Source organism: Doryrhamphus excisus, chromosome 5 (assembly GCF_030265055.1).
Source record: "Doryrhamphus excisus isolate RoL2022-K1 chromosome 5, RoL_Dexc_1.0, whole genome shotgun sequence".
Taxonomy (NCBI): Eukaryota; Metazoa; Chordata; class Actinopteri; order Syngnathiformes; family Syngnathidae; genus Doryrhamphus; species Doryrhamphus excisus.
In genome coordinates, this window is record NC_080470.1 from 4,734,318 (window position 1) to 4,758,047 (window position 23,730).

General features: G+C 42.5%; 1 protein-coding gene across 6 annotated transcripts in view; it reads right to left on the reverse strand.

Annotated features, from left to right (window-relative positions):
• Positions 1–800: 800 nt before the first annotated feature.
• dnajc6 (DnaJ (Hsp40) homolog, subfamily C, member 6) overlaps positions 801–23,730 on the reverse strand; it is a 35,561-nt gene continuing 12,631 nt past the window's right edge. For 2 of the 6 annotated variants that reach the window (XM_058073227.1, XM_058073224.1), the window contains 16 exons: positions 23,079–23,227; positions 19,741–19,863; positions 19,191–19,324; positions 17,154–17,348; positions 16,948–17,065; positions 16,741–16,820; positions 15,901–16,094; positions 14,361–14,387; positions 12,936–13,313; positions 12,691–12,834; positions 11,520–11,621; positions 11,257–11,394; positions 10,059–10,391; positions 9,825–9,973; positions 7,562–7,738; positions 801–3,069 (listed from right to left, as the gene is read on the reverse strand). In XM_058073227.1, coding sequence (XP_057929210.1) covers positions 2,968–3,069; positions 7,562–7,738; positions 9,825–9,973; positions 10,059–10,391; positions 11,257–11,394; positions 11,520–11,621; positions 12,691–12,834; positions 12,936–13,313; positions 14,361–14,387; positions 15,901–16,094; positions 16,741–16,820; positions 16,948–17,065; positions 17,154–17,348; positions 19,191–19,324; positions 19,741–19,863; positions 23,079–23,227 — 2,543 coding nt within the window. In that variant the 3' untranslated portion in view covers positions 801–2,967. The remainder of the gene's footprint in view (positions 3,070–7,561; positions 7,739–9,824; positions 9,974–10,058; positions 10,392–11,256; positions 11,395–11,519; positions 11,622–12,690; positions 12,835–12,935; positions 13,314–14,360; positions 14,388–15,900; positions 16,095–16,740; positions 16,821–16,947; positions 17,066–17,153; positions 17,349–19,190; positions 19,325–19,740; positions 19,864–23,078; positions 23,228–23,730) is intronic. The other 4 variants (XM_058073228.1, XM_058073230.1, XM_058073226.1 and 1 more) reach the window with 4 other exon arrangements.

The following is a 23,730-nucleotide window of genomic DNA, read 5'->3' on the forward strand; positions in this document are numbered from 1 at the left end:
TAACTTAACATTACCCCTGTCCTCCAAAACCTCCAGTGGCTTCCCGCCCCCCAACGCATTCACTTCAAAATTCTTCTCATCAACTACAAAGCCCTCCACGATCTGACCCCCCCCATCATATCTCACAGACCTCCTCCATCCACACTATCCCCCGCGTCCCCTTCGCTCCTCAGACTCAAACCTCCTGGCACTCCCCTGTAAGACCAAGCTCCGAACCTGGGGAGACAGAGCCTTCTCCATCGCTGCCCCCCACCCTCTGGAACTCTTTGCCCCATTCACTCCGTGCTTGCCCTGACCTTCCCACCTTCAAAAAACAACTCAAAACCCACCTCTTAAATCTGTTTTTAGTAGTTTTGGAGTATTTTGAAAACCGCTATACAAATAAAATGTATTATTATTATTACAGTAAACCTCGGATATATCGGACTCTGATATATCGGAAATTCGCTCACAACGGACAGATAAAAAAGAACAAATTTTTCTGTAATGCATTTCCAATAAAAATTCATTACATATATCGGATTTTTTATAACAGATTTCGCCTATTTCGGACAAAATCTCCAGTCCCGTTCCAATGCATTTCCATTAAATTTCCCTCGCATATATCGGATGGCCGAATCGTGACAGGCCGCTATACGACGTCATTTGCAGCGTTTGCAGCGTTGCCTGCGCGTCCAGGTACATTGGAAACATAGTCAAGGAAGTGCCTTTATAACGGATAAAATCCGATTTACGCATATACGGGATATAATTCCGATATATGCGTAAAACGGACATTTTCCGGTATACGCATATAACGGATTTCGCTTATATCGGACAAAACCAGTGGGAACAATTGAATCCGATATATCCGAGGTTTACTGTATTATAATCTGGAGTCGCACCTCCTCCATATAACTGAAGCAACCACATGAAAGGAGACCCCTCATCCTGTTCTGAGAGGGACTAGGACTATAATTGTCAGTAGACACAAAAGGGAAGTAGACAGTTTTGAGAGTTATTGCATATTTTTGCATCAATTCCACTGTTAAACCTAAAAAGATGAATCTCAAATGTCTATCCGGCGTCACTATTCGTGAAGAACTTCAATCCGTGACATTTCTACCAGCGATTAAGGTGTTACTTTGTACAAGGGTGTTGAGTCCGAACTTTTTCCAATTTTCCAAACAGTTCCACAGATTAGATAAATTTGCAGCTACTATTATGATTCATAAAAACCCAAAATAACGGCTCAAATGAGTATTATGACAGTAACATGAAATGAAAGTAAACACAGGGTATTTTACAGTTTAGTGATACTTTGCAGACAGGCAAACACATAACATACAATAGTCCAAATCACTTTCATACATACAGTAATCTAAATAACACACATCCACTGAGTACAACACAGGGGTTATTGTTTATAGCCTACTATTAAGACTGTAGTGGGACAATACGGTCAGCAAAAAAGAGCTTATGAGGTTTTTTTTTTTTTGTACATACTCAAGGTCCTCAGTGTCAGTACAGCACAGAAGCGCACACAGTGCACTTCCTCTGTCTGCAGTTATTTCACAGTTTTTTTCCCAGTGTTTAACTCTTCTCTTGTTGAGTGTCCACTGCAGTTCATAATAGTCAAAACCATTTCGGATCCCAGATTTCATTATTTCCGTCAGTCTTAAAAACATTCAATTCCAACAAATGACAGAAAGGTTGTAAACCTTTTCGGCTAAATAAGCATAACAGTAATAGTAGTGATTTCCTTTTTAAATGACAGCAGGCGTAAAATCACCAAACTGCAATTAAAAGTCCCTAAAAATTTGTACGAGAAGCCAGGAAATGGGGGGGCATAAAATCGGTGTCTCCGATATTTCCGCCAAAATTTGACATGCATTGCTGCTGTTCCTGCATGAGTATTATTACAAAAATAAAAGTGTCAGTGCTGTGATTAAAAACTATCATCAAAGGTAAACTCATGGCATCAAGTAATAAATATTGAAATACATGTCATTGAATTGTTTACAGTACCGTTCGACACATTGATACCTGAAACAAAAATCATAATAAAAATTTTTTTTATTGCATTATAACAAGCGCAGGGGAGCAACCAGACGTAATTTCTGTAGTTTCTGTAGAGAACTATTGCAGCCATCAGAAGGCTCAACACAGAAATACTACTTCAATATTTTCAATAAATGATCCAAAAGCCTTCTTTCCTTCTTTTGGCCTTCATTCCAAGCTCCAAGCCCTGTTAAAAATGTGTGCTTTCTCCAAACTCCGCCATAGCAACCCCTGAAAATCGATTATTATTATTATTACAATTGTTTACTAATGTTTTTTACCATTGTTAGAGCCCCATAGACATGAAATAACACCCCTATAGTTATTATTATGTGAGTGTCAATACATGAGGCTTCAAAGCCAACACACAGAAGCACAAGGATTGGGGTTATCACTTCAAAATGATGTCATTTGTGGTGTGGACTTATTACACTTAAGTCTTCATAGTTGATTAAAGACTGAAACTTGGGATTTATAGCCAATAATAATAATAATAATAATAATAATGGGAACACTTAATGTAGCATACATGGTTTTAGTTTGTATTGTGGGCTTCATTGCTGTTAAATGCTTCATCTCACACTCGTTCATCTCATTCATGACGTCTTTTTCTCTTATCTTCTGTGCCCTCTGTCTTGTCTTCTAGTTTGATGTCTTCAGTTCAAAACAAAGACATCCCATTGTGTCTGCTTTGATGGGTGAGTTGGTCAAAGCTGAGGACACCCCCCAAGGAGGGATGATGATATTGCACCAGAATGATTACAGTAGGAGGCTATGCCGCTGTCAAAAAAAGGAGCCCATCAGTTAGTCTGGACTCGGCAGTTGAAACAGGATCTTTAGGAGTTGAGAAGTCGGCATGGCTGCATGAATAACAGTTGTTGACAGCGGTGGTGACATGTCAGGATCTTCTCATTGTTTACTTCCTTTTCAGTAGAGAGCTTTTTGACCTTGACTTTCAAATTCGGACCAGGCATCATTTAGCTCCATGAAAATCATCTTGGCATATTGTTCATAAGGTTGTCCTGTTGCCTGTAAGGGGGGGGGGGGGATAAAAGCACAATATAAATATGCAAGTGCTACATTAATTAAACACACTTGTGGAGTTTGCATGGGTTTTCTCCGGGTACTACGGTTTCCTCCCACATTCCAAAAACATGCTAGGTTAATTAGCGACTCCAAATTGTCCATAGGTATGAATGTGAGTGTGAATGGTTGTTTGTCTATATCTGCCCTGTGATTGGCTGGCCTATAATCATTCACTTCCCACTCACACACCGGTGGTGGTAAGGTACATCCGTCATGGGGTAGACTGACAGAAACATCACTGATAATTCCCACCAAGGGCGTCTCTGACCACCACCAATCATCAATCTCTGGTTGACTTTGTAGGTGTTTGCTAAATAACAGTTACATTACGAGTCCCTGCTTTTTTAAAAAATAACCCATCACCGGGCCAAAGAAAGTTTGTAAGTGCCGAAAAAAGTCTTCAATCCATGTAAAATTCATTCATTCATTCATTCCTTTTCTACCGCTTTTCCTCACGAGGGTCGCGGGGGGTGCTGGAGCCTATCCCAGCTGTCTTTGGGCGAGAAGCGGGGTACACCCTGGACTGGTGGCTAGCCAATCACAGGGCACATATAGACAAACAACCATTCACACTCACATTCATACCTATGGACAATTTGGAGTTGCTAATTAGCCTAGCATGTTTTTGGAATGTGGGAGGAAACCGGAGTACCCGGAGAAAACCCAGGCATGCACGGGGAGAACATGCAAACTCCACACAGAGATGGCCGAGGGTGGAATTTAACCCTAGTCTCCTAGCTGTGAGGTCCGCACGCTAACCACTTGACCGCCGTGCCGCCCGACTTTAAATATTCATTCATTCATTTTCTACCGCTTTTCCTCACAAGGGTCGCAGGGGGTGCTGGAGCCTATCCCAGCTGTCTTCGGGCGAGAGGCGGGGTACACCCTGGACTGGTGGCCAGCCAATCACAGGGCACATATAGACAAACAACCATTCACACTCACATTCATACCTATGGACAATTTGGAGTGGCTAATTAACCTAGCATGTTTTTGGAATGTGGGAGGAAACCGTAGAAAGACTTTAAATATTGATTTATTAATTGTATGCATAATTTGAATGATTTTTGGATCTGAATGCAAAACTATATTTATTCTATATTAAATATCTGGAACAATCTGAAACAGATTCATTGGATTTACATTGTTTCCTTTAGGAAAGTGTTTCAGTTATCGTATAATTCAGTTTCAGATGGACCCCTGAGAACAGATTAATAACAAAAACTGTTAAGACCACTTGCATCTAGGTCAGTGCTGCTGAGCAAACACCTAACGAGAAAACATGCCGACTCTTATTGAGTTTGGGCCAAAAATCTTCAAAAACAGGCTTTTCAACCACTGATGGAAAAAAAATGTACTTTCTGCAGTCAGTCAAGAAACAGTGTCAACAAACTGAGACTGTTGACATATAAATGAAGAGCCAAGTGGAATCAGACCAGATTATGCACCAAAGACGTGACTGTGACATAAGATTACTCGAAATAACATTTGAGAAGGTTACCTTCTCAACCTGGCTCCTTCTTTTATTGGTTTCAAAAGCCGTTAAAAATCTCACTGAATCCAGATTTTCGATGATTGGAAACCTTGCACCTTGAAGTGACTGATTAATGGCTATTGATTTGTGAGATAAAGACACCCATGTGACATGTTGGGGTGTGTCTATCTAAGCTATCTGATATCATTTAACCAGTGATGAGTAGTGTTGCTGTTCACTTTATTTTTCTGCTGACCTGAACTCAGAAGATGGTGTTAAAGTCTTTTTCTCCATGAGGAACCCATCCGACAATTTCAGTTCTTTAAGACCCTTGACTTCAGTCGCAAGAATGCTATTGCTTCTGGTACTGGTGGGTTCCGTCCTAGCAGTTCCGCAGGTAACGAAATCCGCGGATGTAGACGATATCAATGTTTTCCTGACTATGGCATGGCAAGTGGCCCAGCACATCCAGCCTAATTCTAGCTGTTATGTCTGTGGTTTTATGCCCTACACCGCTGGAGAGGGCTTACCTCTGATGGCCCTGCCCGCCTCCGACTGCGACACCTGCCACCTGCTTCATATCCCATTTTCTCAGTCTTACTCTCACCCGGAATGCCGTCCCATTTCAAAAATGAGACCTCTTAACTGTTCGGGACCCCATGTGAACTGCAACAAATGCATGAAAACTCCTAAACCGGTCCCAGTACTACTGATTCCTCAGAAGTTCCCCTGGTGTCTTGAGAATGACGGAATATCACCTGTAGGAGAATCGGACTGTCTTCACACCTATAAATGGGACCCAAGTAATCCTAACAGTGAGTTTGAGTCTCTGAAATCGCCCCCCCAGGAGTGCCTTGAGGCTGCAGGCGCACCTCGGCTCAATGCGCTAGCTCACCGCGCAGCCAGCTGCTCCATATCGTCTCCAATCGGAATGTACTGGGTGTGTGGATACATGGCTTATCCTTATCTTCCCGTGGATTATAAAGGACGCTGTGGCTTAGCGTATGTCATCCCGGCGATGAGAGTGACCGAGTCTTTACCGAAGAAGTCGCCTCTTCACCGAACGAGACGTGGAGTTTCTGATTTATTCCGGACACATCATCAATCTCCGTTCAAGAATGCAATTGGTTCTCTTCTGCCGTTTTATGGAGTTATGTCCGCTTTGGATCAAATTGCTGATTTGTCTCGTGCAATAGAAACAATTGCTAATGAAACCGTACGGGCACTCGTGCTCATGTCGAGTGAACTGGCTTCTGTGAGACTACTAGCTTTGCAGAACCGAGCAGCTTTGGATTTTCTTTTAGCCGCCCAAGGAGGAACCTGTACTGTGATTGGATCTGAATGTTGTACCTTTGTGCCTGACTACAATGTTACGATCGGTAATATAATCAGTCATCTTCATGATACGGCTATTTCTGTTCAGCAGGACAACAGTTCTTTATTTGACTGGCTGAAGCCTACATTTGGATCTTTGACTTATCGCATTATTGAAGGGGTGATCATTTTTATGGTTTTAAGTTTCATATTGTCACTGTTTATATCATGTGTCAAAAGGCTACTCTTACAGTCATTAAAGTAATATACACATTACATTACTTTCAGTCTTGTTCAGTAAATTGAAGCAAGGTAATTAAACCTATAGTATAAGTGTATACAGTAAACCTCAGATACGTATATCAGACTCGGATATATCGGAAATTCGCTCACAGCGGACAGATAAAAAAGAACCGATTTTTCTGTAATGCATTTCCAATAAAAATTCATTGCATATATCGGATTTTTTATAACGGATTTCGCCTATTTCGGACAAAATCTCCAGTCCCGTTCCAATGCATTTCCATTAAATTTCCCTCGCATATATCGGATGGCCGCATCGTTATGCTAATCTTGTTGATGTCACTGGCTATTGTCTTTCTCCTGGCTCCAGATTTAGGACAAATATAAAAGTGAGTGACGTCAATAATACTAGCACAGCAGTGAATGAGATCTTAACCTCACTATTGGAAATAACGTAGGCCTGACGGGCGTAACAGGGCCCAGCTTAATTAACAATTTGTTATGCTCAGAGTCCAATAAAGTTAAATTCTCATTACCTTACGTCTCTTTTCATTGCCCAGTCCAGGTACATTGGAAACATAGTCAAGGAAGTGCCTTTTTATAACGGATAAAATTCGATTTACGCATATACTGGATATAAATCCGATATATGCGTAAAATGGACATTTTCCGGTATACGTACGCATATAACGGATTTCGCTTATATCGGACAAAACCAGTGGGAACAATTGAATCCGATATATCCGAGGTTTACTGTATTACACTATTATCACATACTACAGTATTAATTGGCCTTGTACCCTAGAAACCGCCCATGAATGATACGGGAAAAAGGCCGAAATGATACTGTGTCAAAGCCCAGGGCAGTGATACTGATAAAATATAGAGTTTAACCATGTCCAGTATCAGCCCCCGTAGCTGTCCACTCAGAGCGCGCTGCTCTGGTATCGTGCCCGTGAAACAACCAATCAGAGAACAGCACACGAGCATTTGTTTTGCTGCCGTCTGTGCTCTGTCAACATGTCAGCGGTTGACACTCCCGGTGAAAGACGAATAGGGAAAATAGCATACAGAATATTAGAAATTGAACGTTTTATCACCATTAATGAGGAGGACACTCTTGAAATGATCGAAAAAACTAAAAATGCATGTAATAAACTGAAAATTTTCTGGAAACAAAATGGTCTTTTGATTAAATAGTATGTGATAATAAGATCATCACATGGTTTGTCTGGTATCAGGCCCAGTATCATGCCCCCGCGTGAAACTGACACTTGGGGGCATGATACCTGGCCTGATACCAGACAAACCATGTGATAACCTATAAGTATACCATTGATCTTTCTCTCAAACAACAGCAACATTTTTTAAATATTTCAGCTCGTTTTGTCTTATCTGTCTCACCTTATCCGGGTGGACGACCAGGACGGCTTTGCGGTAGACCTTTTTCACCTGCTCTGGAGTAACCAGGTCAGCCATGCCTACAGGTTTCCAACGTGTTTCCCCTTCCCACAACACTGTATGCATAGTGGAAAGAAGGGCTCGGATGTTCCGCTCTTTCCCCTCGATCCAGTCCAGAATCTAGAAAGGAAAAGGTCGTCATTAACCAGTCATGACTATGTATGAAACATTGCTTGCGCCGTAATTGGCTGTGGGTTGCAGTGGCTGGCTGCTGGCCGCACTGGGAAGCCTTTCCCCTTGGTTAGTTTTAGGAGGTTAGTTGTTTTTGTTGTTTTGTTCCCTCCCCTCTCCTAGTGTTGTTCCCTTCTTCTCCCTCCTTTATCGCCCAATCGTCCCGTCCTGGTCACCCTTTGTATCACTGCATAGTATGTTGTATATGTATACACGGATGATTGGACAATTCCGCTTGTACTTCTGTATACAAATAAAGGCTCGTTCAAATATTTTTATAATCATAGTTTTACATGCATAAAACAATTCTGAATGCATAAAAAAGGGATAAATTAGGAGGAGCTATGTGTAGGAGCTATTTATTAGTGTGTTCCTAGGTTTCTAATATCTGTTGATTTATTTTTTGTTGTTGTTTTGTTTGGATTACTTGATAATATTTTCTTGTTAGTTATTTATCATATTTTCTTGGGGTTAATTAGTAGTTAATTTGTGTGTTTATTTCATTGGATAACACCCTGGGCGACCTCACAGCTAGGAGACCAGGGTTCAATTCCACCCTCGGCCATCTCTGTGTAGAGTTTGCATGTTCTCCCCGTGCATGCGTGGGTTTTCTCCGGGTACTCCGGTTTCCTCCCACATTCCAAAAACATGCTAGGTTAATTGGCGACTGCAAATTGTCCATAGATATGAATGTGAGTGTGAATGGTTGTTTGTCTATATGTGCCCTGTGATTGGCTGGCGACCAGTCCAGGGTGTACCCCGCCTCTCGCCCAAAGACAGCTGGGATAGGCTCCAGCACCCCCCGCGACCCTCGTGAGGATAAGCGGTATAAAATGAATGAATGAATGAACACCCTGGGCACCTGCAATATATTTAGGTAGGCAGTGCTCACAGGACCAGCATGCACCGGGGTGGGCCTATGGTTTTTGTACCAGAGCAAGGAGAGGCAACAGGAGACAATGCCTTTGTTCCTTTTTTGTTTGCTTGCTTGGTAATAAAAGGAAATACGAAGAAACGGAACAAGATTGTTTGGACAATGACTCTTTTGCCTGCGTAAAACACAACCCGTGGTGCATCATTGGCCTTTTGATTATAGTTTAAGTTAAGTTTATTTTTGAAGGACAAATAGCCACTACAACGTGATTATTCCCAAAGACACGATGTGGCAGCAAGACACCGTCTTGCGAGCGTTATTTCTTGAATACAATAGTGTTTATCACCTTAGTTATCCAAATGCTGGCCGTTGCAACTTTCCTTATCTACATTTTGTGTCACTGAGGTAAGAAACACGACTGAATTCAAGAAGTAACCCATGGCAAAACAGGAAGGTGGTTTTTGTTTGGTGTCTCGCTGCTGTCTCATCTTTGGGAACAATCACATCTTCACTGAAGATCCACATAAACTTAAACGTTTTCTGCATTTTCTGCATTTACAACTATAATTGTAAAGCTACAAAATATGTTTTGTGTTAATATTTTTGGCTTTCTGTAACAGATTAAATGGCTTTAGATTAGTGTTTATGGGAAAATTGTATTTGGTTAGTATTTGTTTCTGTTAGTCGGACCTTCTACAACAAATTAACCAAGGTTCTGCTGTACACCGATGGAATTCAAATGTCTGATGCAAACATTAAGCTAAATTTTAGTGACAGCTTTGTTATTTGATGAATGATTGATCAATTGATCAATGAATGAATGATCAATGATTGAACAATTCCCATGCTACTCTATGAAGGAATCAATTAATTCAGTTGTCAATACAAGCAAATAATTTCATACTGTTAATCCAAATATATCTCAGTATCCTATTTTTAATACTATTATTCTATTGCTTGATTTATATACTGTTAGGAAAATACCTTGATGACAGTGTCAATCAAAACTAAGCATTAGTATCTTTGTAAAGGCAGACTTTTTTATACAGGTCTTGCATTGGATTAGATTTGATAATAATATAATACAGTATTTCCAAAAAAAAAAAGTTTCATTCAAAAATAGTATAGTTCATCCTAAACCAGCAATAACACAGCTCCTACCTTTATTTTCTCAGGGTCCATCTCTTTGGCCATTTCTTCTTTTCTCATTTCGGCAATAGTCCTTGGTCCTTTCTTGTCTTTGGTCCCTGCAAAGCCTTGACCAGACAGCAGGTCATCAAAGTTGGCATCTGACGCCCTGGGCTTAGAGCCTGGGAGAAAATGATACAGAAATCGATTACTGGGAGGTCTGGTTTTGCTTTAAAAAAAAAAAAACAGGCAATGCTTGATTCTCACCAACTCCCGTTTGTGCTTTCGCCCCTGCACTCGGTGATCCACCCCCCATTGCAGAGAAGCTAACATTGTAGTTGGGTCGGTTCTGTGGGGAAGTGTGAGGCATGGACGTATGGCTGGGGCTGGGCTTCTGCTGCGGGGTGGGGCCTTGTCCTTGTGGTTGCCATCCTCCAGGACCGGCGTTAGGCTGCCATGATGGGAAGCCAGCTCCTGAGTGGGGCTGCCATCCTCCTGCATGCTGGGGAGATGGAGGAGGCCGCGAAGGGGAGCCCATGGGAGGAAAGGAAGGGGTGGTTCCTGTTGGTGTAGTGGGCTTGCTGGAGAATCCAGAACCTCCTGAGAGAAAGACCAGAAATTATACTCTAAGGCAGGGGTCTCAAACACGCGGCCCGCGGGCCAAATGTGGCCCGCAGGACACTAGTTTGAGGCCCCTGCCTTGATATGAAAGTTTAATGTTAGTGCGGCCCGCGCAAGTTTGATATGGATGCTGTATGGTATCATGTACCCAGAAAAAATTATTACGTTTGATTAATGTTCATGTTAAAGGTTAAATAACTGTTAATAGTTATCCTCCCTATCCGTGTGGAAGTGGTAAGTTTTTGGCTATTTAAGTTTAAAGGAAATACCTTGAAGGCTACCGTTTAGGTAGCTAGCCCTCTAGTTTGTGAGTTAGCATGTGTCTCAAGACCCTGCAGTTGCGCAATATGTTGTAAATAAAAAAAGTATAAATGTGACTATAATTGTGTTTTGTCATGTCTACAGGGCTCTAATAATGCTTTGTTCATTTTAATCTGAAAAAAAAAATTGTCTACCCACCAACTATATGTGGTTTCTTAAGTTTTTATTATTTGCCGTTTTATGATTATTATTATTATATTTATTTATTTATTACTGATTGATTTTCTTTATTTGTTTATTTATTTTTCATCTTATTTTGTGCAGAAAAATAAAAATTAAGATATTTGAGAACAGTGGAATGTTTTATCAGAGCTTTTATTGTAGAAAATCGGAACCAAAGCACTGAAAAAGTTTGTATATTTTTCTGTTTTTAATAAATGCGTTTTTTCGGGGGGGGGAAACCTGATGCGGCCCAGTCTCACCCAGACCCTAGCTAATTTAAATTGAGTTTGAGACCCCTGCTCTAAGGTTTAACCAAAAATGCAATTTGGGTATTTACGAACATTGCCAAGGCCTTACTTACCTCCGAGGCTTCCCCCGAGATTGCCGATGTCAGCAAAAGGGTCTAGAGTGTTTGGCTTGGTTTGATGAGTGGGTGTGCTGTGGACTGAACCCGTCGGGCTAGTAGTGGCTGATCGACTGCCCATTCCCAAACCTCCTCCTCCAAAAACAAAGACATTCAAAGTGACTATTATGAGTAGAACTCTTACTGGCTTCTTGTAAAGTGAACACACAGGGAAACAGCTGTAGTTGGTTCCACTGGATGCTCAGTGCAGTCGGGTGTACCTGTGCTTGTGGTGGCGGTTCTGTTCCATTCCCAACCTCCCATGACATTTTGCTGCTGAATGTTGACAGTTGGTGTGGCAGGTGGCACGGGTGAACTGCGGCCTATTCAAGCACAGCAGATTTGCCACAGTAAACATTGACAATGGAAAAATATGGAGTCACACAACCCAGAAGCAGCAGGTATGGTAACACACAGATGGATGCAACAATAGACAGGCAATGTTTTGCAGTTGGGCTGCACGGTGGGCGAGTGGTTAGCGCGCAGACCTCACAGCTAGGAGACCCGGGTTCCATTCCACCCTCGGGCCATGTCTGTGTGGAGTTTGCATGTTCTCCCCGTGCATGCGTGGGTTTTCTCCGGGTACTCCGGTTGTGTGTATTTGCCTTTAGACATGAGTAAATTAGCTAAAATGCTAACATGCTAACGGCTACCATGCTAACACCTAGCAAAACAGCCTCAGGTCCCAAAATGTTTGGGGCAGTCCTACAGTGTCCCCACATCATGCCATGTGTGTATTTGCGTTTAGACATGTGTAAATTAGCTTCAATGCTAACCTGCTAACAGTCATCACGCTAGCACAATCAGGATAGCGGCTACTTTCGGGTTCTTGTAGAATGACAAACAAACCCTATAGGATGTGGTAATAGAGTCGGTGACTTTGTAATAAATAATCGAGTCGAGTGGTTAGCGCGCAGACCTCACAGCTAGGAGACCAGTGTTCAATTCCACCCTAGGGCCATCTCTGTGTGGAGTTTGCATGTTCTCCCCGTGCATGCGTGGGTTTCCTCCGGGTACTCCGGTTTCCTCCCACATTCCAAAAACATGCTAGGTTAATTGGCGACTCCAAATTGTCCATAGGTATGAATGTGAGTGTGAATGGTTGTTTGTCTATATGTGCCCTGTGATTGGCTGGCGCCCAGTCCAGGGTGTACCCCGCCTCACGCCCGAAGACAGCTGGGATAGGCTCCAGCACCCCCCGCGACCCGTCGTGAGGAAAAAGCGGTAGAAAATGAATGAATGAATGAATGTTTTGCAGTTAATAATAAATGAAAAGGCGTTGAACTTGCTACTAGAAATCATTATGCTAGTTCAGGTTAACAAGTTGCATCATTCATGAACGACATACAGCATGTGTGTAGCGTGCAGCAAAGCAACACAGACATGCCTTACCAAAGCTTGTGGGCTGCAGGGTGGGGGATGGAGAGCGAGCGGCATGCAGGAAGGGGTCCGGCTGCCCCATGTTACCTGGTCCAAGGAATGAACCCATCATCTCCTGTGGCTTCGGCATGGGACTGGCCCCAAATGGGTCAAACACTGTGGGACATAAATAACAGCATAACACGTGAGTCTATTAAATCTGAAAAGGTTAGCATACTTCAACATAAATTACTTCAAGTTATACTAGACCTCCGCACCTGGTGGGGCAGGGGAAGGACAAGGCGAGGCAGAGCCGGGCGCTATTTTATGCGGGGTGGATTGCGTAGATGAAGGACCGCTGGTAGGCTGGGGTGGAGCCCCAAACAAGTCCCCCAGGAGGTCAGTCGTTGCCGCTGCGGAAGGTGGAAGCTGGGATGGAGGACACGGCTGCTTTATCTCCTCTCCATCCAAACCGAGAAGATCCACATCCCTGGATGGATCTGGGGCCACCGGCTTTGGAGTAGGCGGGTCCGGTTTGTGGGGGGCTGTGCTGGTACTACTTCGCTGACTGGAGAGAGAAAGCATCTCATCATCAGAGGGCTCACTCTCGTCACCACGGCCTCGACCATCAGGGCCTCCATGTGGCCTGCTTGGCTCTGTCGGACAATTTAAAAGAGAATAGAAAGAAACAAAACATATTTTCAATGTGCCAAAATATACAATGGAGAAAAGTGGGGACAGAATAGACAAGGTAAAGAGAACACAGACAGGGTAAAGAAGGAAATAAAAGGCAGTTAAATCTACAGAATAAGCATCTAAGGCAGCACTCAAATGATACTAATGTCATAACAATTATCTTATAATAATTATCTTAATGTAACAAGATATGACACGATAACCCCAAGCTAGCCTGTACAGCTGAAAACTACTGTCTAAACCAGGGGTCGGCAACCCCTCAACCTGATTTTAATCTTATCAGTCAAATTTTTTTTTTTTTACACATTTTTTTAAAGAAATTTGCTTTTCTTTTATTCTTTTATTTACTGCAAAGGAGATGGTAAAGGTTGCCGACCCCTGGCCTAATCTATACAACTACATTTATATCTAATAATGGTATGTGGGTATTTTAACCTCTTAAGTGACTAGAGAGAACTAGAGTACAACTCACTTAAATTCAATCAATGCACATTTTGCCAAACGCATGTTTTTCCCAATAATAACAAATAAAATTCATTCATTCATTCATTCATTTTCTACCGCTTTTTCCTCACGAGAGTCGCGGGGGGTGCTGGAGCCTATCCCAGCTGTCTTGGGGCGAGAGGCGGGGTACACCCTGGACTGGTCGCCAGCCAATCACAGGGCACATATAGACAAACAACCATTCACACTCACATTCCTACCTATGGACAATTTGGAGTCACCAATTAACCTAGCATGTTTTTGGAATGTGGGAGGAAACCGGAGTACCCGGAGAAAACCCACGCATGCACGGGGAGAACATGCAAACTCCACACAGAGATGACCAAGGGTGGAATTGAACCCTGGTCTCCTAGCTGTGAGGTCTGCGCGCTAACCACTAGACCGCCGTGCCGCCCACAAATAAAATTATATCACATATTATCAAATTGAAGAGTCCTTGTCCTGCTGCACTAAAGTGGATATATCACAAAGGTCAATTTCAGCGTCCTATTCTGCTGCCTTACCCTCCAAATCCAAGCCCTCCATCTCATCTTGTAGGAACAAAAATAAAACAAGTTATTTTGTGTCTGAATTAAACAGCATTTGTGCTGTACCAACTATATTACTTAATGCATGTAAATACAGACTGTGACGTTACAACACACAAACCATTGAAGAAATGTTTTGGTCTCAAATGACGTATTTTTGTGAATACCGTAAATTCCGTTGTTTAAGCCGTATCCACAAAATTTTCCGTTAGGATCAAGTCGCTCTTTATTTGACCACAGCTGATCATGAGCGATGAAAAAACTCACAACCCATTGGAAACTGTTGGACGTGACTATTCAATGTAGCAGTCTGACTCACGGTGTCATCTTACAAAGAACACTAAACTCATCACACAGCAACTTAGTAATCAAAAGGTGTGCGATTTGACCTAAACAACACTTGACAGTATATGTGTTCATCATAGAGTAAGATAAATCTTATGACAAATATGATGCTAAAAGTGTGCGTCTTACAACCCCCTGATACAAATTATGATGGTCATTCTGATGATTTCTTTAGGACCCATGTGACATCACTATGACACGCATTACACGATCCTAAGTGGTCGTACAAAGTCAACAAGAGAAGACCGGAGTGATCACTGGTATCTAATGAGTAGTCATACTCATTTCATACAGGAGCATTTTGTGCTCCTATAAATAATTGAAGTATGAAATATTTTTTTTTAAAAAGTCTACTGGAGTTTAGTTTATAAGGTATCCTGTGCAATATCCTCAACCTTTTCAAATTCAGGCTGGTGCAAATCCTAGCGAACTTGACAAATATACCTATACCTATACAAGCATATAGCAATTTCAAATTCAGTTCAAATTAAAAAAAATTGCCCATAATGTATTGCATCTGAGCAAAACATTTAGCTTATGGACAAGCAGCATAGAAAATGGATGGATTGATGCAATACTGCCTCTGTCCGCCAGAGAACTTAAGAGTCCAAAGGGAGGCTGACGACATTGCAGCGCCCCAGCAGGCACCAGACACAATGCATTATGGGAAAACAAGTTGTTGTTTTCCATTCCAAACCCGTATTGATACTTGTTTGTATATTTCTTTCTGTCTACTTCTGAGTGTTAAGTTGCTGTGCGATGAATTTAGTGTTCAACTATATAAACGATTAGTAGTAGTTGTGAAGTAAAGGGAGGTGACAAGCGATTAGAACTTTGCTATAAATTACCCACACCGCTGTATAAGCTGCAAGGGTTCAAGTTCAAGAAAACAGTCGTGGCTTATACACCGGAAATCACGGTACACGATGATGTACGTAAATGCGCTAGGATGCTGGGATAGCTTTTTGAAAATAAAACTGTGGTAATTACATTTAAAATGACTAAAATTACTACATTCGTAATCTTCATAGTGAGGCATTTGTGAAGTAAGTCCACTATTTAAATAAAGTGTATTATTATTTAAGTTAAAGGTGCTTTTTCTCAAACTGTTGTCCAACTCTGGTGATAGTCAGTGTAGTAGCGCCGTGCTACACTCCAGTGCAATAAATACCAGCAATGGCGAGTGCATCTTGATGTTCCTGATGGCAGGAGAAGAGCACACTGGGACTCAAGTCTTTAGATGGGAACTGCTCCCAAGGTGGCGTCAGGTCTTTCTGCTTGTCTAGTCCTTCCACCTCCACGTCCAGTATGACATGAAACAGCTGCGGATACTTGTCCGGAGAGTCACATGCATCAAGCTCTGGTCTGAAAAGAGAGGTATGTAAAATATATGTGTAGGGTAGGATTATGAGGTACAGTATATAGGTAATCATTAACACATTTCAGTCTGTAATGTAATGGTGGCTAGGGTGCTGATGCAGTAAGTTAAATATTTATGGTGTTCCACGGGCTCCCCCTATTGTTCAATATCATATATACTTCAGTCACTTTTTGTCATGTATTAATTGTTATTGTATGGAACGGGGGGGGGGGGGGCGGCACGGCGGTCTGGTGGTTAGTGCGCAGACCTCACAGCTAGGAGACCAGGGTTCAATTCCCACCCTCGGCCATCTCTGTGTGGAGTTTGCATGTTCTCCCCGTGCATGCGTGGGTTTTCTCCGGGTACTCCGGTTTCCTCCCACATTCCAAAAACATGCTAGGTTAATTGGCGACGCCAAATTGTCCATAGGTATGAATGTGAGTGTGAATGGTTGTTTGTCTATATGTGCCCTGTGATTGGCTGGCGACCAGTCCAGGGTGTACCCCGCCTCTCGCCCGAAGACAGCTGGGATAGGCTCCAGCACCCCCGCGACCCTCGTGAGGAAAAAGCGGTAGAAAATGAATGAATGAATGTATGGAACGGGTATCAAATTGTCTAATTGCTGCTATTGTTGCAAAAAAAGAGACTTACTTGTTAAATTTTAACATGGTCGTTCCAGGAGAAATGAAGCCAGTGTGGAACTGGATCTGGAAAATTTGCGTGTTGGACACCTAAAAGATTCAGAAAAATGTTTTGAGAGTAATTTCGATTTTTGACCTACTGTTACTGCCTTCACATTTATTTTTTACTTTGGTGATGTGAAAAAGATGGACTGAACTAACACTTCAGTGTTATTACCTTGGCTTGCAAACGTCCCCCAATCGTGGACCGCATGTGATAGACAGAAACTACGACATCGCCTTGAACGCTGACACCAAGAGGAAAAACCACTTTCCCCTCCTGAACTCTGTGCTCTCTGCAGAAACAGAATGACAAATTATTTTTAAAAATTATGCAGCAACTACAACACCTCAGAATCCACTGTGAATGCGGTCTTAATGTACCTCATTCTCTCATACTCCTGTACCGTGGTGAAGATTTTGGTTTCTCCAATGAGGACATCGCAGAAGGGTCGACAGCCACTCCGTTGCTTGTTGAAACAGGGAACTGGACTCATGGTGAGAGCCTTGATCACAAGAGGCTTCGTGTGGGGTAGACTGGGCTTGTCTGACACCATGCTACAGACATAGCCGATGTACCTGCCGCAGGACAAGGGCAAATTTAATGACTTCACAGATGTTCCAGCTGTACTTACTGTAACTGATATTGTAATAATGAGATATGAATACTGTCTATGTACACCGTACACAGATGCATGACAGCCATGGTTGTGTAGTACATAAAAATCTAAGAAGATAGTGTCGGATTAGGCTGCACAGCGTTAGGCAGGCCTCGCAGCTAGGAGACCCGAGTTCAATTCCACCCTCAGCCATCTCTGTGTAGTGTTAGCATGTTCGCCCCGTGCATGCGTGGGTTTTCTCCGGGTACCGGTTTCCTCCCACATTCCAAAAACATGCTAGGTTAATTGGCGACTCCATATTGTCCATAGATATGAATGTGAGTGTGAATGGTTGTTTGTCTACATGTAATGGTAATAGTAATGGTTTTATTTCATTTGAACATGCATCAGATTACAATTGAATGCATCACATAATCAGTTCACAGTTCCACATGTCCAAAAGGAGTAGGAAGAAGCAAAGCTTATTAAATCCTACCCCTCCATCTGGTACTTTTACAATCAGTAACTGTTACATTTGTTCACTTCCTGCTTTCCTAATATAGTTCATTCATTTTCTTCCGCTTTTCCTCACGAGGGTTGCGGGGGGTGCTGGAGCCTATCCCAGCTGTCTTCAGGCAAGAGGCGGGGTACACCCTGGACTGGTGGCCAGCCAATCACAGGGCACATATAGACAAACAACCATTCACACTCACATTCATACCTATGGACAATTTGGAGTGGCCAATTAACCTAGCATGTTTGTGGAATGTGGGAGGAAACCGGAGTACCCGGAGAAAACCCACGCATGCACGGGGAGAACATGCAAACTCCACACAGAGATGGCCGAGGGTGGACCTAATATATATATATTTTTTAATATGTATATATTTTTTTTGTAGGGCGGCACGGTGGTCTAGGGGTTAGCGCACAGACCTCACAGCTAGGAGACCAGGGTTCAATTCCACCCTCGGGCATCTCTGTGTGGAGTTTGCATGTTCTCCCCGTGCATGCGTGGGTTTTCTCCGGGTACTCCGGTTTCCTCCCACATTCCAAAAACATGCTAGGTTAATTGGCAACTCCAAATTGTCCATAGGTATGAATGTGAGTGTGAATGGTTGTTTGTCTATATGTGCCCTGTGATTGGCTGGCGACCAGTCTAGGGTGTACCCCGCCTTACGCCCGAAGACAGCTGGGATAGGCTCCAGCACCCCCCGCGACCCTCGTGAGGAAAAGCGGAAGAAAATGAATGAATGAATGAATATTTTTTGTCACGTATCGAAGTACAAGGTGATATGACCATGCAACGACAGCTACAATCAATATGTGATCTGTGATTGGCTGGCCACCAGTCCAGGATGTACCCCGCCTTTCGCCCGAAGACAGCTGGGATAGGCTCCAGCACCCCCATGGTACAAAATGAATGAATGAATGAATAATGTTGGATTAAAATGTATTGCATGGTCTCATGTTTCAAGCCAATGGCAATACAGAGTATCTAGTTCAAATGCTGCAACAAACCATAGTATTGAAAATGACCTGGTAACCTTTAGGATGCCAGTCATGTTCTCACACATCACGTTATATTTCAGATAATAATAATAATCTTTGTTCAGTGTCAGGTTGAATTGCAGTCCCTGAATTTGCCACTAGATGCTCCCACAGCCCATAGAGTGGTCCTATCAGCATACCCCTATCATAACCCTCTATAATGAAATGGAAAAATTTTAATACAGTACAAGAATTATAGCAGTACCCAACTTTTTTTCCACAATGGATATTCATATTGTGCGTCAACATGTCATGTCATATGATGGATGCATACCTGCGGTGTGAAGGCCAGAGGCCCGAGCCTGGTCTCTTGGCGCTGAGGAGCTGCATGGCAGGAACTGGATTGCTAAATAGGTGGCAGAAGCAAAACATGGCACAAACCAAGACGCCTGATGGAGCACGGCCATCCTAAAAAAAAACACACAGTATGGACTCAGGCAGTGATCCACATTCAAGGCTAAATCACATTTTAGCTTCTATGTGTTGCCTTGCCAATGTAATTTTCCCCATCGCCTTCAGAGTTCCGAGTGCTGGCCCCATGTCACATAAACTCTTAGCAATGGGGATATTTATCTTGTATTTTATATTGGTGTTTTTTATCTTCTGTACAGCGACCTCGGGTGTCCTGAAAGGCGCTTTTAAATAAAATGTATTATTATTATTATTATTATTATTGATGGTTTGCATAATTGTGACTTGTGGTGGTATTAAGATGTGGACTCGGGACGCTGAAAGCAACAGTAACAATCCATGTCCTGGTAATTTGGTTATACCAGTAGCTTCTCTGTTACAGGCCTGACTGAAATGAGGCAAAATAATCTTACCGAGCAGGTGATGACACAAACATTCTTGGGATTCTGTTTTAGCCAGTTGTGCATGTTCTTGCACACAGCAAAGAGGTTGTGGAGGCTGGGAGCCTGACGAGAAGGCCAATTACACTCTGAAACCTGGAGAGGGGACGGAGAAGAGAGCGGGGATAGACGGAAGAACAGATTGAGCTCAGACAAAAGGAATGGTGCAAACAGAGGGATGGGAGGAAACAGGGAAATGAATACAGAGCAATACAGCACACAAGCTGCCATGATGAGTCATCTGTGAAGAAACACTAACGTCCGCGGGCAGCTATGTAGGCCATGTTAACTCCATAACTGCCTTGGAGTTAGTTGTGAGGTGGATATTTCTTTCCGTTGAATTCTGGAACTTACACAATCAGGATAAGTGCTTATCTACAGCAGAGAAACATTTCACTGGGAACAAACACACCCTGTTCTTTTTAATTAATATCACACACACGGTTTTATTATGACTCACCCTTCTGTCACTGATTGGTTGAAACCACATCAGACCAATACACAAACAGTTAATGGGAAGTTTCCTGATCATTAGGACTGCCGAAAAGTTTGATGCAGTCCCATAGTGTCCCCACATCATGCCATGTGTGTATTTCCCTTTAGACATGACTTAATTAGCTAAAATGCTAACATGCTAACAGTCATCATGCTAGCACCTAGCAAGAGAGCCTCAAGTTTACAAATCGCCAAGGTTGTCCTGTAAACTTCCTAAATCATGCCATGTGTGTATTTGCCTTTAGACATGAGTAAATTAGCTAAAATGCTAACATGCTAACGGCTACCATGCTAACACCTAGCAAAACAGCCTCAGGTCCCGAAAAGTTTGGGGCAGTCCTACAGTGTCCCCACATCATGCCATGTGTGTATTTGCCTTTAGACATGCGTAAATTAGCTTCAATGCTAACATGCTAACAGTCATCACGCTCGCACAATCAGGATAGCGGCTACTTTCGGGTTCTTGTAGAATGACAAACAAATCCTATGGGATGTGGTAATAGAGTCGGTGACTTTGTAATGAATAACACTGGGGAACAATATTTTTTCAACTTTCTGTTGCATTGGATTTTTTAACTGATTCTGAATGATTTTTAGGTGCTGATTTCAAATCTGAAATTAGTTTTTCTCCATAAGCTCTAGTTTTCATGCAATTTGAGATAGATGAAATAGTCTAAATATATGAACTTACGTAACCCAAATCTATGCGTTTTGAGATTATATACATAGATTCCATTCCTGTTCCAGTTTTCAAAGGTTTGCCTTCATTAAACGATAAAGACATTGGACATGATACGAACGAGGAAGACAGTTGTGACAATGAATTGCCAGAAACTGATCCGAGGAATGTTCTTCAGAGACTGAATCTCCCCCAGTCCCCAAGCCTCTTCCCCAAACTGAACTGAATGACTTAGTTCGGGATTTAGGTCTTTCAAAGAAAGCAGCTGAGCTTTTGGCATCAAGATTACAAGGCAAAAATCTTGTTGATCACACTGTTAAAGTGTCATATTACAGAAAGCGCGACCAGCTTTTTGTGACCTTCTTTTCTGAAGACAGACAGTTTGTTTACTGCCATGATATCCCAGGTCTTCTCAAAGAACTGGGTGTTCCTCACTATGATCCAACTGAATGGCGGCTCTTTATAGACAGTTCTAAACGCAGTCTCAAATGTGTTCTTTTGCATAATGGCAATGTTTACAGGGCAGTGCCTGTAGGTCATTCAGTTCATCTGCGGGAAGACTATGATGACATCAGAATGGTCATGGAATTCTTAAAATATCGTGAGCACAACTCGATCATTTGTGTAGACTTGAAAATGGTAAACTTCCTTCTTGGTCAACAGAAAGGTTTCACCAAGTTTTCATGTTTCCTCTGCATGTGGGACAGTCGAGCACGAGACAGACACTGGGTCCAGAAGGACTGGCCTGTTCGTGAAACCCTTGAAGCAGGCATGCCAAATATCACACATGACCCAATTGTTGACAGAGATAGGATCATCTTTCCTCCTCTGCACATCAAACTAAGTTTGATGAAACAATTTGTCAAGGCACTGGATACCGAAGGTGAATGTTGTCGTTCGAGAAGATCAAAGCAGGTGTGTTTGATGGCCCACAGATTCGAACCCTCATTCGTGATGATCAGTTTGTTGCCAAGATGACCGCCTTGGAGAGGGCGGCATGGTTATCCTTTGTGGCAGTCGTTTAGAACTTCCTTGGAAACAACAAGGCAGAGAACTACAATGAACTTGTGAACAGAATGCTCCTCGCTTTTCGTGCTCTCAGGTGCAACATGAGCATCAAGCTTATTTCTTGAACAGCCACCTTTACCAGTTCCCTGAAAACCTGGGGGCTGTGAGTGACGAACAAGGAGAGCGGTTCCACCAAGACCTAAAGATCATGGAAGAACGCTACCAAGGTCGCTGGGACAAAAGTATGATGGCCGACTACTGCTGGAGTATTAAACGAGATTGCCCAGATGAAGTGTACAAACGCAAAAGTTACAAACGCAAATTCCTGCCTGGCTAAAATACTGTACTGACAGAAAGTGATAAGCGTTATTAGCTGTGATTGACTCTTATCTGAAGAACGTTGTAAATTATGCTTATTTCACGTTGCGATAAAGACTGTTTTCTGAGAAACGCTTCCAGAAAAACATATGGCACTTCTAACAATGGTGTACTTTAATCTAAAATCACATTTTAATGTTCTGTTTCTTTTGCCTTGTTAAATATACTGATTTGTGGCTGACATTGCAATATCCTATAATAATGCTCGATTTTTTTCTATTTTTAATAAAAATTAAAGATTGCATAAAATCTGTAGCTTGCAGAAAAAAACTAACTTCAGATTTGAACTCAGCACACTTAAATTGACTAAAAACAAGTCTTACTTTAAATGCAACATTTTGAGTGTTCCCCAGTGTAATCGAGTCGAGTGGTTAGCGCGCAGACCTCACAGCTGGGAGACCATGGTTCAATTCCACCCTCGGCCATCTCTGCGTGGAGTTTGCATGTTCTCCCCGTGCATGCGTGGGTTTTCTCCGGGTACTCCGGTTTCCTCCCACATTCCAAAAACATGCTAGGTTAATTGGCGACTCCAAATTGTCAATAGGTATGAATGTGAGTGTGAATGGTTGTTTGTCTATATGTGCCCTGTGATTGGCTGGCGACCAGTCCCGCCCAAAGACAGCTGGGATAGGCTCCAGCACCCCCGCGACCCTCGTGAGGAAAAGCGGTAGAAAATGAATGAATCCTTACTCCTGATCCTGTACTGTTTATGCATGCAATATGGCCTCATCAGGCATGTTATTTTACTCACCCTGTTGGAGAATTTGGCGCCGCGGTAGTTGCGTTGTGACAGGTTGAAGACAGTGTAGTGGTCTGCGTGGCGACTGTCGAGGAACGATCGGATGTCCTCCACGTGGTTCTGGTAGCCAATCTGCACAGACTCTGCTGGGTAGGTCATCACTGATAAAAATAACACAAGATCCATCATTGAGAGAATAGTTTACACACTCAGCAAAACATAAAGTATTGTTCTATTAAGCTCGTAGTGCAAAATGAGAATCTGAAATTATGAAATAAGAAGATTCAAATAGGAACATCCATTTTTCCCCAAAAGCCTGAAGTGGGAAATTGTCCAGCTGACTATGTCCTCTGAAGGACACACTGCTGCTCCACCATACTGCTGTGCATGTACTGCTGAAGGCCGGTCTATTTGTGGATATGCACATGTTATTGCAATATTAGACGCAGAATTGCTCTACATAATATTGGATATAGTGGAGTCCTCCACACCGGATTCAGCAAATACAAGGAATTTTTATTTGGCTTTGGAGGAAATGGAAAAAGAACAATGTAGTCAGTAGTAAGTGGTGAAGGGAAATGCAACTTTCATCTTTATTATTCCGATTACGGATAAACTAACTCAACTTCGACTGACATGCTAATCTGGTTATGAACAGGACTAT